Raw genomic sequence first — 13,568 nt, forward strand, 5'->3', positions numbered from 1 at the left:
CAGGTGAAGCCTGTGAACAGTGTATCATCTTTGGAGTACATGGAAAACAAAGCCTATTGCTCACCAGACCTGGCACCAGACTACAGGAAGAAATACAATATAAAACTGCTATTCAACTGAATCTCATGGCCCTCTGGGAAGTTTGACCAAACAGATGTTCAAAGTCTCACTTGATAAGTGAAGAATGAAATCTCTTTTTAACTGTACTTCATTAAGAGCAAGATTTTCTTTGAGTGATCAATAAGAAGTTATGAGCATATTCAGCCCAAATAGTTCTCCACTGGAAGAGCACCAGATGGTTTCTTCTGAGTCTAGTCTTTTCAAGCACCCTGCGTCATGGCTCCATTTCATCAGTTTCTCTAACAGTTAGAGTGGGTGTAACCAAACTTACTACTTAGAATGTACACACATAGGGAATCTGAGAAACACAGTGCCAAGCATAAGAGGGGACAAAGGCACAATGGGAAGAAGTATCACTTCATTATATGTGGAGCAATATACCTCACTTCCTTGTTTTGCTCCTAAATCATCCAATTCTAGCATTGGGGGGGGGGGGTAAGAAGACATTTAGACTAGATCATGTATCTATTTTTGAGTATTTTTATTGATTTTTATTGTTATAAAAGCAATACATGTTAATTGAAGATAGTATAGAAGGTAGACATGGGCAAAGCTAAGATGGGAAAAGTGTCTATTACCTTACTCCTGATAGAACCACTGCTAAGCATTTGCAATATTGTCTTCCTTCTGTTTTGAAACCCATACAGAAGTAAAATTTCCACCAAGTGTCTGGATACTACAATCTGTTTTGAGCTTAATAATATGCCATGAACATCTTTTCACATAGCTTCAAACTTCGTATGTATAATTGTTTTTGCGTGTGTGTGTATTTGTAGCATGCACACATGTGCATGTGGGTACACATTTTTGAGGATCCGTGTGTACGTGGAGGCCAGAGTGTGACTTTGGGGGTCTTCCCCAGGCACTGTCCACCTTGTTTTTGAGACAGGACTATGTGTGAGTGTAGAACTAGCTGATTCAGCTAGAAAGACTGTCCAGGAAGCCCCCAGGATCTGCCTGTCTTTCTCTCCAGCACTAGGATAATAGGCAGAGGCTAGTACTCCTGGCATCTTTAGTATGGGTACTGAAGACCTGAACTCAGGTCCTCATGCTTATATTGAAATAACTTTACTAAGTAAGTCATCTTCTGAGTCCTTGTAAATTATTTTTATGACTATAAAAATATTCTTTTGTATCATGGAGCTACAATTGATGAAGCCATTTTATATGTTGAAAATTTAATAATCTCTAAGTTCTTGCTAAATATAAATAGTATGCCACTACCAATTGACCTTATACTCCATCATTCTGTACATACATGTTATCTTTAAAGAACTCTAAAAATGATTCTAGCATTTTCACTTTACAATGGAGAAAATTAAGGCCCAGAAATGAGAACTAAGCTGCTCAGTAACAAGGCTAAAATAATTACTCTGGATGACAAGAAATCATAATCCCTTTTGCCTTCTCATGCATTTTTATTATATACCAATTTACTTCATATAGCCTTCTATAATCTTATAGAGGTAGGTATTAACATGGAAACTTTACAGGTAAAAAATTTCAGGCATAAATTTGAGCAGAATTATCAGTGGATTGATATGGTGGTGCATGAGCACAATCCTAGCACTTGGGAGACTAACGAAGGAGAGTAACAAGTCTGAAACCTGCCTGGGTTATGTAGAATCACATTGTCTAAAAAACAAAACAAAACAAAACAAAAAACACTCATTTGTTTAGCTAGACACTGTAGATACTAGCTAAGGTAATTCTCAGGTATTATATCTTTTCTGTTGACTTATGTCCCTGACAATGATATCCAGACAGCTGACAGGTTTGGGACAACACGGGTATGAGCTCATCAAGGTCTGGGCTAGGGAGCTCACCTGTTTTTGTCTCCCTCCAGGAGAATTCCTGAGTTTTGCTGATGACTTACTCTCCGGCCTGGGCACATCTTGCGTAGCAGCTGGTCGAAGCCATGGAGAGGTTCCCGAAGTCAGTATCTACTCGGTCATCTTCAAGTGCCTGGAGCCTGATGGCCTCTACAAGTAAGAGGTTATGGGAATGGGGGGAGCACAAAGAAGAAAGGGGTTTAAAAGTTTAAGGAAGGGTGGCAGCAGTTATTCTCTTCATTCCAAGCTTAATGTTTTCTTAGCCAGCCTGCATGTGTACCTTGTGATTCTAAGTTTTAGAAGTATCTTCTTGGGAAGTATGTCCACATACAGATGCACAAGGGGGCACATGTGTCTGGAGTTCGCTTGCAGTGGCTGGAAGCCCTGGTGTGCCCATTCTCTCTCCCTTACTCTCTCTCTCAAATAAATAAATAAAGATTAAAATAAAAGAAGACAGAACTCTGTCAGAGCACTTGGTTACCCAAAAAAGATTCATGGTAATACCCTACTGCCAAAGATACCGTATGCTGTGGGTACAGAACATGGAGAGAGACCTGGCTGGCATCTAGAAGAGAGTCATTCCCGAGACAGTTAGCACTGTCTGAGTGAAGCACTCAAGCTGAGTGCCAACGAACCCAAAAATTAAAAAAAAAAAAAATACTCTTCCTACTAACAAATACCTTGCAACTTAGAGATGTATTTGGTTTATTCCAGACCACAGAACATCAAATTGAAGAAGGCTGGTGGGGAAATCAGAGTTTATTGCTCCTTTTTGTTCTCTATACTATCTTCCTGTAGAAATATGAGATTATTATATGACACACACAGCACATAGGTGTGCTACTATATCACTTATATATCTTTTGTGATGTTTATATCATGTAGAATATACTGGAGTCTATTTATATATTCATCTGAGTTACCCATCTATTTGTATATTCTTACATATAGTTCTTCAGCTCACTCACTAATTCATTCTTGTATTTACATTTTTATTTATTTATACCTTATTTACTTATTTATCAGATTTCTTTCTTTTTTTCTTTATTAGTTATGTACATACTCATTGTGTAAATAGCCATGTTGGTACCATCCTTAGCCTCCTCCTTGTCCTCCCCCCTCTGAAGGGACCTTTCTCATGGGGGATTGTGGGTCATGCATTATGGGAGTAGCCATAATTTATGGGGAATAGGCAACATCTCTGTGCATAATGTCCCAGCTTGTGGCTCTAACAATCTTTCTGCCCCCTCTTTGGCCAATTTCCCTGAGCCATATTGGGTTTGTTTTAGGTCTACTTCAATCATGAGGTCCTTGGAGCCTCTGTGTCTCTAGATATCTGGTTTGGTAGGAGTTGAGTGTTCTCTGTGTCTACTTCACCCTTGTGCTGGTACCAGGTTGAATAAGAAAGCAGAACTCTTTTTCATTTCCCTAATTATTCTATGGTTTCAGCTGGGGCCCTGATGCAGTGTGATAGGCTGAAACTCTCAGATTCTATATCCATCTGAAAAAGAGAAGCAGATTCTCCAATGGAGAGTGAAGTCAGCACCAGATAAATGGTATAACCATTATTATTTTAGAGGGAATTTAATAAGCATAGGCCCTCCTGTAGCCCAAGATTGGTGGAAGCTTGATATTGGAGAGTGGACTCTATTTTTGGATATGGTTCTGACTTGTTTCCAGTTCCATTGGAACTGGGTTTCATTCCACTGAGCAGATACATTAGCCAATTAAAGAGCAGTTGGTTATCCACTATGGCTATGTGCCACTATGCACTGTGTGAGCATCATGTGAGATTGTTTGCTGCTGAGTAGCTTAGACTATGAGTTGCTTGGACAGAAGTTGTCATTTTCCTCTAATCGCTCAGGTAGAAACTTCTGGCACTAGACAAGCTAACTGTCTGGGGAATGACTCTTTTCTAGATGCCAGCCAGGTCTCTCTCCAGGTTCTGTACCAACAGCATATGGTATCTTTGGCAGTAAGGTATTACCATGAATCTTTGGTGGGTAACCAAGTGCTCTGACAGAGTTCTGTCTTCTTCTTCTTCTTCTTTTTAATCTTTATTTATTTATTTGAGAGTGAGAGAGAGAGAGAGGAGAGAGAGAGGAAGAGAGAGAGAATGGGCATACCAGGGCTTCCAGCCACTGCAAGCGAACTCCAGACACATGTGCCCACTTGTGCAACTGGCTAACGTGGGTCCTGGGGAATTGTGCCTTGAACTGGGGTCCTTAGGATTCACAGGAAAGTGCTTAACTGCTAAACCATTTCTCCATCCCAGAATTCTGTCTTCTTTTGGGAAACCTTGTAGGTCTCTCTCTCTCTCTCTCTGGTCAGAAGCTCATTGTGGATGTTAACCGCATGCTGGTACTGAGAGTTATAGGCCAACACCAAGAGAAAAGAAAGAAGAAAAAGAAAGGTAATATAAAAGAGAAGGAAAGAAGAGAGGGAGAGAGAGAGAGGCAGGAGAGATAGGAGCAGATTAAGGTTAGTCTTCATCATACCCTCTCCAGGGACCTTTGATTCAGGTGTTTCCTCCAAAGACCTGATGAAGATTCAACCTTTTAGTCTGTCTTTCAGGATATAGGATTTAAAGGTACCATTTCCATTTGGGACCAGTTTTGTGCTCCCCTTAACTTCCCCTCCTGCTCCACACTCCCTATTGTCTAGTCCTTGAGATGCCTATTAGGTATGTCAGCATACCAGGAAAAATCAGACTAGGAGCCACAGATGGATGAGACCATGGGATGATTGTATTTCTGTGATTGGGTGAGTTTGCTGAGAATGATATTTATCAGATTCAGATTTCTTATGTCTTGTTACTATACTAAGGTCTTCTCAGCTATGAATGTTGCTGGTACAGAGGTCATATCTTTAGATAATACATAACCTAATGTGCTATGGAAGGACACAGACTTTGCTTTCAAATATGACTTTGTTGTGTTTAGTTATATAATGTAAAATAAGTTGTCTTGCCACTATATGTCTATTTTAGCCTTTGTAAAACTGAAATAATAAAAATTGGCTTTTAGGGGCTGGAGAGATGGCTTGCTGTGTAAGGCACCTGCCTGCAAAGCATAAGGACTCATATTCTACTCTCCAGATCCCACATAAGCCAGATATACAGTGACACAGGTATGCAAGGTTTCACATGTGCACAAGAGGCCACACACATCTGGAGTTCAACTGCAGTGGCTGAAGGCCCTGGCGTGCCTAGTGTCTCCCTATCTCTCTTCTCTCTCTCCCTCTGTCTCTCACATAAAAAGACTAGTCTCTTGGGCTTGCCTCAATTAAAAAGGGGGGCTTTCAGTATTATGTAATAATTAAGCAAGAAACATACTAACACAGTCTCCCCATGTATGCATTCAATAAATTTTAGTTCAATAAATATTAGTACCTTTGCCATCTATGAAACTCCAAAACATGTTGCATCTCTCCTTTCCTCTCTCTTTCTGAAGATCATGACTTTTGCAAAGACCATGAAACCCCTTTGGCTGCTTAAAATATTTAGGCTCCTTGGTAATGACCAATGCATTAGTGCAGCACACTCAGGAATATAATTTTGAGCTGGGAAGTGTCACTCCTCACTCTTTCTCTGCCACTGACTATTTCAGAGTTGTTTAGGATTCAAACTTTGTCTACAGTCACTAGGGAGAAATGAGTGTTCTAGGAATAAAATCTCTGATGTACACAAGGCTATCAGATATGTTTCAATGGGACTTCTTGGGAAACTAGCCAGAGAAGGTATGGTAAACCTTGGATCTAAAGGGGCAGACACAGTCCTGATGGCAAATAGTGGGGCTGAGATCCAAACTTTGAGATCACAATTCTATAGCTTCAGAGTGATTGCATCTACACAATACAGGCAGATGGCTAGAATGAGAGCTGCGAGGTCCTCTCTGCCTCTAAAAACTAGGAAGAGATGACATTATTAGATTTCCTGATGAGTGTCTTCTGGCACCTCTGTCCTGCCCTCCTTAAGTAGTAGACAAGAGGTAATTTTGAATTTTAACCTCAGTATCATCTACCCTCTGACTGATGGAAAGATAGCATCCAGCAGAAACACTGAGCCCTAGCAGGTGGTTCCCTACCCCTGAGTCTGATGTGGCTTAAGTCAGTGGGTGACACTGGAGTAACTTGATGTTAGCTGAGTCAATGTCTACAGTTCCATTTTATATACAGCAGTGAAATATGTACATGGATCCTCAAAACAATTAATGCTGAGAACTGACAATTCAATTATCGTGCTTTAAAACAAGAGCTTTCCCTTGGCCTGGCACTACCCCTGCTTCCCACCTCTCAAAACATCTTCTTTCCTCAGCCTTGGAAATGTGCTATCATGAACTTGTCTTCCCTATCCCTGAACACTCCTTTATTTTATTTATTTATATTTGAAGTTGATTTTATTAATGGTCTGGGATCCAGGCCGCTCTGACATGGAGCCAAGTAGCTTGTTTGGAACAGTCTCCATCCCACTGGCAGCTCCTCTCCGGTGAAGTCTGATGGACTCGGCTCGAGTTTTAAAATAGTCTCAGTGTCAGTTGTTTGAATTTATGTTTTCTGCCTGCTTGTTCTATAGCAAGAATTATTTTCTTCCTCTTATGCTAAAAGGGTTGCGTGTGGCCACAAAAAGAGCACAAGCTTTGGGGACTTGCTGGGTTGGGGGTGGATCCTGGTTCTTCCCTGTGTGTACTTACACCCTGACCCCAGACAAGTGCTTTTATTCATTGCTCCATGTGATAGTTTCTTCCTCTAGGAAAGAAAGCTGGCAATCACCCTGTCTCCCAGGGTTATGGAAAAGAGGATTAAGTTTGAAAAGCTAAAAGCACAGGGTTTGTTAGTGTGACTGGCCCACACACGGTCGCAGGAAGGGTTGGCAATACTTTCCTCCCCATTTCAGTCTCTGACTCAGTCCCTGGTTATCAGTGACTCTTCCTTCCAAGGACAACTCTGGGAGAACTGGTCCTAAGGAAGCAAGTTGGTTTTACAGACCATCTAGAGTCATCTGGAAGAAAAGGAGGAGAGGACATATCCCAAGGGGAAAGGGCTCAGGAAGACCCAAGCATTTGTTATAAGCACAGTTGCACACCAACCCCACCATCCAGGCTTTCAGAAGGGTTCAGCTAACAAGAGAGTGGGGGGGGGGGCAATTGTTCCACCAGGGAGCTTGGCTTTACATCCTGCTACCGTCACTTCTAGAACCTTGAGCTAGAAGTCCACATCCTCTGCTTGTGCAGTTGTTGCATGTTGACATGAAGGTGCATTGGCCTCACATGTGCTGGGAGCACTGGCACACATGCTTTTGACATGGAATTTATTTTCATTCTCTGTCCATCTATCCCCTCCTGGGATCTTGACCTTCTCACTTACCTACTTCTTTTGACCCTTGAGACTCTATTTCTTTGTCAGTATCTCTTCATCATCTAAGCCTCCTCTAGGCTGGGATTTTCTTTGCGGAATTCTGTATTTTTTTTGTGATTTTCCTTATCATTCTTTCCATCCCATATGCCATTCTGTTAAGTTTACTTCTTTGAGTGCATTTCAGTCTCTCTGTTCTATTTCTTACTTGAATTTTGGCTCTCCTCCCTCCCATCCTTGCTCCCTCTCTTCACCCCATCAAGGAAGGCAAATTGCTTTTGTGGCCCCTCCATCCATGTAAGTTTACACAGTGCCTCAGGGAGAGACCAGTCAGAAGAGTGAAAGTCAAGGCTGATTTCTGTCCTAAGCTCACCCTGGTGTAACAAAACAGAAACATCAGCACCGTGCCCTATTTAAATTGAATTTCCTTGTTTGTTTCATTTGTTTTGCTTTGAATGAAAACAAACAAGGGCAGCAGAGAGAGAGAAAGGGTCCCCACAAGGTCTAGCTATGGAGCCAGCTCCTGTTCCCTTGGGGTGTTGGAGTCCAAGGGTGACCCTGAATACAAGTGTCTACTTGGACAAATGGCTGAGACCAGGCAAACCACCCGTCATCCCTGTCCTTGTCTGGCTAAGGGCCTAGATGCCTGTCTTGTAACTGCTTTCCAATTTCCTATTACCCAAGGTAATTAGCCTTCTCCATCTTGTCTTGGCTGCCTTCTTTCTCTCATTATGGATGCTTGCCAAAGGGTCCTCAGTGATCATGCCAAGAGCAGCCAGGCCTGATTCCTGGGGTGGGGGACACATTCCCACACATTCAGAGGCTTGCCTCAGGCCCACCCTCACCTCTCTGGCTTAAGCTCTATGAAAGGAATGCCAAAAAAGCCTGGGTACTGTGTCCATGGTGGGAAAAGAGTCTCAGGGGAAAGATTTCTTGGTAGGGTCATGTGGGGCAGGAGGAGTAGAATGAAAGCCCAATCCCTGGAGGAGGAAGGAGAGAAGATATTGCAGAAAATGAGAGTTTGAAGTCAAGAGGCAGATAACCATTCCACTGCTTTCTGTATCATCTTGAGCCAGTCCATCTTCCTTCTGTAGCCTTTATCTTCTCCTTTGTAATGGAACATTCAATTTAGTGGGCTGTAAAATCTGCAGACTGCTATAGCTATGGAGAATCTTAATGAAGATGTGGTTGTCAGTGCCCCAGCACTTTTTGTATAATGGTAGTAGTCACATTATTTTATTTAGAATTCTCTTTGTGCCTGTAGCCATGCAAGATAAATATGCTATCTTATTTAATCCTCACCATAGCCCTATGAAGATGTTAGCTGTATACTTATCATATCCCATATCATAGTTGTAAAAACTGGGGCTTAAAGGAGTAATCCTTTTGCCCAATGCCACATGACAATGGAGGAATAGAGGTAAGTTCATATCCAAGCTAATACCAGTGACTATCTTCTCTTTCCACAGCATGCCCATATCCTTGCCCACACATAGTGGTGGAGTTGTATAAAACACATGGTGAGGCCAGGAGTGGTAGAACTTTGCACCATCAAACATCACTGATTACAATGGAAAGACCACCAGGTTTGGGGACCAGAAGACCTCAGTCACAGCCTCAACATCCTAGGGAAGATACAGCATTCCTTATCTTTCTTATCTTTAAAATGAAGATGGTTAAACTCCTCCCTTAAGTTGGACATAAATAATTGTAGCTCCCATGGTTGGCGAACTGGATAAGGAAATGCTTTGGCATTTTGTAAAGCTATGTGCAGGAATAAGCTGTATAACTACCACTCTATGTTTACTAAAGTGCAGCAACAGGAAGGATTTTGAATCTTTCTGAGTCCACATTCCTAATATCATCACATATACATATATACATATTTTTTTTCAAGCTTTTATAATCAGAAATTGGCTCTATCTGGCTTCCATTACCTTGGATCTGCCAATGTATGCCTTTTTGCTTGTTTCTCTACTTCTCTCTGTTTCATTGTTTTCCTATGGAAGGTGGAATTATAATCAGACCTATTCATAGGGTTGGAGGCATACAGTGAATTGAAACACAGAAATACGACAAAATACTGTTTACCACAATATTGCTACTTAATAAATGACAGGAGGAACTATAGTAATCATTCTTATTACTGTTTGTGATTATTTGTTTTACATAAGCAAATCATTATTTCCATTCTCCTCTGTCTAATACCCTGATGTGCACAGCATAAGGGGAGAGCAAGTTAGGTATTAACTCATACGCTGTCCTTTTTTCTCACCACTTTCCAGACATACTTCTTTTCTTTACCTCTAATATCAATCTTCGTCATGCTCTTCCCTCGGCTCTACCACGATGTCCCTCACTTTTCTTCAAGGCCATGACCAGATAACTTGAAAAGCTTTTCTGACAATATTATCTGCCACAAATCCTACTTGTCTTATAAAGAGACACACAAAGCTATATTAGTTACTAGAGCTGCAATGACTTTTTTTAATCTGTTTGCCTTTTTATTTTTGTCATTTCTCACTTGATGCACACATGAACAGGGTCCAGTTCTTGTTCATACTCTGTCTCTGATGCCAAAACTGTGCCTGACACCAGTTAAGAAGACAATACATTTTTAGATTCGTCTGAGCAAATTTCCAAGTTAATGCAGAAATCTTTAAGATGCCAACTTCTCCCCTTCTGTCACTTACAAAAATTGCACTCTCTTTCTCATCAATCAATGGGCACTCACTATGTGCCAGTATATAATGCCTTATTCCTACAGCTATTCTCCAGTTCACTCCCCCAGTCACTTTCCCTTCTGTATCTACTTCTTCTGCTTCTCCTTTCTCTCCTTCTTAATTCCTCATAACTCACATCTCATTTAATCCTCCCACAAACAATTCTCAAGTCAGTTGCTATTGCTCTCACCCAACAGGTAGAGTTACAAAGGCACAGAGAAGTTAGATGATGTTATGTTATGCAGAAAGCTGGTAAGTGGAGAAGTAAAACTCTGCTCAGCTAACTTAGGTCCAGTGATCAAAGTCAACATTTCTACCACTATGTTATGGTAAGGACTAGACATGTAGACATGGAGAGGGTGGAAATACAGGTTCAGGATCTTCTGTACAGATATCTTTGCTTGGATAGGTTGTATGATGGTTAGTATTGATTGACCACTTGTTGAGATCTGAATAACCATGGAAACAAACTTCTGGGTATGTCTGTGAGGGTTTTCTAGGCTGGTTTAGTTGAGGTGGTAAGACTCACCCTGTCTGTGGGAGGCACCATTCCGTGACTAGGGTTATGGACTGTATAAGAAGAAGAATATGTGGGCCACAGTGTAGCTCTGTGGCTAAAGGGACTAAAGGGGTTAAAGGCACTTACTTACAAAGCCTGAAAACCCTGGTTAAATCCCTAAGCTATCCACTGAAAGCTCATTGGGCATTTGGCTCATCCATACACATACACACATATACATGATAATCAACAGATATTTTTTGAAAAGCTGACAAGTTGCTGTGCATCAAAGCTTACCACTCTGTGATTTCTGACTTGGATACAGTGTGACCATATGCATCCTAGTCCTGCCCCCTATGCCATCCCTGACAGATGGATAGTGACACCAAGCACTGAGGAAAAAAAAAAAAATCAACACTTTCTTCCTTAAGTTGCTTTCATCAGAGCAATGAGAAAAGTAATTAAAGCAGGTTGGGAACAGTATGGAGACAAATGTTCAGTCCTCCCACCAAATTTCACATGCCTGCTCCTGAGCTCCAATTTTTTTTTTAATTTAATTTATTAGTTTTCTTTTCAGTAAATACAGGCAGTTTGGTACCATTGTTTAGGCTCATCTGTGATCTACCCCCTCCCACTGGACCCTCCTTGTTGATGTAAATGGGTTGTGCACTGTGGAGTTAGCCCCCAGTTGTTGGTATGATAAATGTCTCTGCAAATCATGACCCGACATGTGACTCTGACATTCTTTCTGAGCTCCGAATTTTGTCCTGCGCTTTAGTCTCCATGGTGTCATGCCAACAGTGAAACCCTGAGTTTGCTTTAGGATAGCCATGCCTCTTTAAGAACAGACTCCTGGTGCCCTTTCTAGATGATCTCATGTCTAGCTCTCATTTGCTGAGTTCTTTCTCAGTCCCCAGACTCAGATGTTTCTGTGAAGACATCTGGGCTAGTGGCTCAAAGGCTCCTTCCCAAGTACCCAAGGGATAAAGATCCTTGGGTGGAGTATTACTAGGCTCCCACCACCCCAATAGGATACCTCACTTGCCAAGCACAGCCTGGCCAGCATGTTACAGAATTAGCAAGGGCAGCTACCATAGATACTCTAATTACATATTAGATGAAATCCCAGTGTTTCTCTTTATTTACATTCCTACCCTACCCTCTTCATTTCCTCTCTTTATGCCAAGAATCAGCACGGAATTTACTGGAAATAGCATGCAAGTCATCAGAAGCCCTCCATGACTAGTTTTTAAAGTGCATGCCCAATTTTTGGAAAGTCAGATAGGGTTACTCTGCCTCTGGCCCTAAGTAGCTTCAGAGCCTTTGGGCATTTGGGAGGCTTCATCTTCTTCATTTGTAGAAGGGGAGTAGAAGAGAGATCTTCAAGGACATTCTCAGACTTTTGACACTATACATCTCCAGAGATGGAAGAGACAAGGAGATAAACTAAGCCCCTGGAAGCTGGGGATGCTAGAATGAGTCTGTGTAGAAGAATTTTATTCAGGTTGTAGCTAGATACTGTCCTTTCTCCTGGCCACTATGACCCAATCTGTTTAGCAGGTCTCTAAAGCCAAGTCCCAGATATGACCCAACTAACATTTGAGGGGACTTCTAGCTGCTAGGAGAAAGATAAATGCAGAGAGGAAGACTTCCTGATGGAGCAGGCCCAGGCTGAAGCTTTTGAGGCTGTCGCCTGAGGTGGATACAGGACACATAAGGGAGAGAAGCCAGGAGGGGGCCTGACAAGATTTGTGCCCCATTCCTTTCTGGCTTCTTCTGCCCATTGTAAACTTTTGTTGTTGTTTTTCATTTTTACTCCTTTTCTTCTTTCTTATTCCTTTAGTCTTTCTTTCCTTTTATTCTTTCCTTCTCTTTCTTCTTTCCCTCTTCTCTTTCTACTCACTCCCACTTTTTTTTTTTGTTTGTTTGTTTTGTATTTTTCAAGGGAGGGTTTCACTCTAGCTCAGGCTGTCCTGGAATTCACTATGGAGTCTCAGTGTGGCCTTGAACTCACAGCGATCCTCCTACCTCTGCCTCCTGAGTGCTGGGATTAAAGGCGTGCGCCACCCCGGCCGGTTCACTCCCATTTTTTTAAATGTTTATTTATTTATTTGAGGGTGACAGAGAGAAAGAGGCAGATAGAGAGAGAGAGAGAGAATGGGCACGCCAGGGCCTCCAGCCACTGCAAACGAACTCCAGACGTGTGTGCCACCTTGTGCATCTGGCTAACGTGGGTCCTGGGGAATTGAGCCTCAAACCGGGGTCCTTAGGCTTCACAGGCAAGCGCTTAACCGCTAAGCCATCTCTCCAGCCATCATTCCCATTTTTAACATGTTTTTGCTTTCTCTTTTGTTCATTTCTTTATTGTAGTATTTGTTTTCTTTTTTTCCACCTTTTTCTTCTCTCTCAGTGTGTCTCTGCCCACATGTATGTTTCTGCCTTTTGGCATCTGTATGTATCACTCTTCTACTTGCTGTCTCCATCTTTTCATCTTTGTCCCTTTCTTTTTGCTTATTATTTCTTGGTGTCTGTCTCAGAAATCTCAGAATCTCTCTTTTTCCATTATGCTGTGGGTTTTCTCATCCATTATCTTCCCCCTGTCTACCACCAAGCCTAGGTACCAGAGTCTGTGGCTCTTACCAGGTTCTGCACTGAACACACAGCTGAGTATTAAACCATCCCAGATATTACATGAGACCAGGGACTTCTGGTGTACCCAGCTTGGGTAGAATGTGACTTTCCTTGACTGTGGTGCCCTTTCTTATTGGTCTAAGGAAGAGAGTGAGGGAATCAGTCTAGCAACTCGATTCCCTCTAACATCAGGTCACACTGACATTTCCAAAGTGTATATTTGTGGCCCCAGAGAGGGGAAGAGCTGTCTTCCAGCCAGGAGCTAACAGAGCCATGTATCCTAAGCCAAGAGAGCCTCAAAGAGGAAAAATAATGCTGTTTTTCAGCCGACAGACAGTAAGGCTCCTAAAACCTGCTGGGGACTCTAAGGCAGGCTGTTTCTTTCCTCAAACTGCATCAGGATTTCATCCA

General features: G+C 42.0%; 1 protein-coding gene across 5 annotated transcripts in view; it reads left to right on the plus strand.

The window, feature by feature from the left end:
* Astn2 (astrotactin 2) overlaps window positions 1-13,568 on the plus strand; it is a 1,021,805-nt gene that overhangs the window by 948,153 nt on the left and 60,084 nt on the right. For all 5 annotated transcript variants that reach the window (XM_045154445.1, XM_045154449.1, XM_045154453.1 and 2 more), the window contains one exon: window positions 1,967-2,108. In XM_045154445.1, the coding sequence (XP_045010380.1) occupies window positions 1,967-2,108 (142 nt within the window). The remainder of the gene's footprint in view (window positions 1-1,966; window positions 2,109-13,568) is intronic.

The sequence above is a fragment of the Jaculus jaculus genome, chromosome 1 (genome assembly GCF_020740685.1).
Source record: "Jaculus jaculus isolate mJacJac1 chromosome 1, mJacJac1.mat.Y.cur, whole genome shotgun sequence".
Lineage (NCBI taxonomy): Eukaryota > Metazoa > Chordata > Mammalia > Rodentia > Dipodidae > Jaculus > Jaculus jaculus.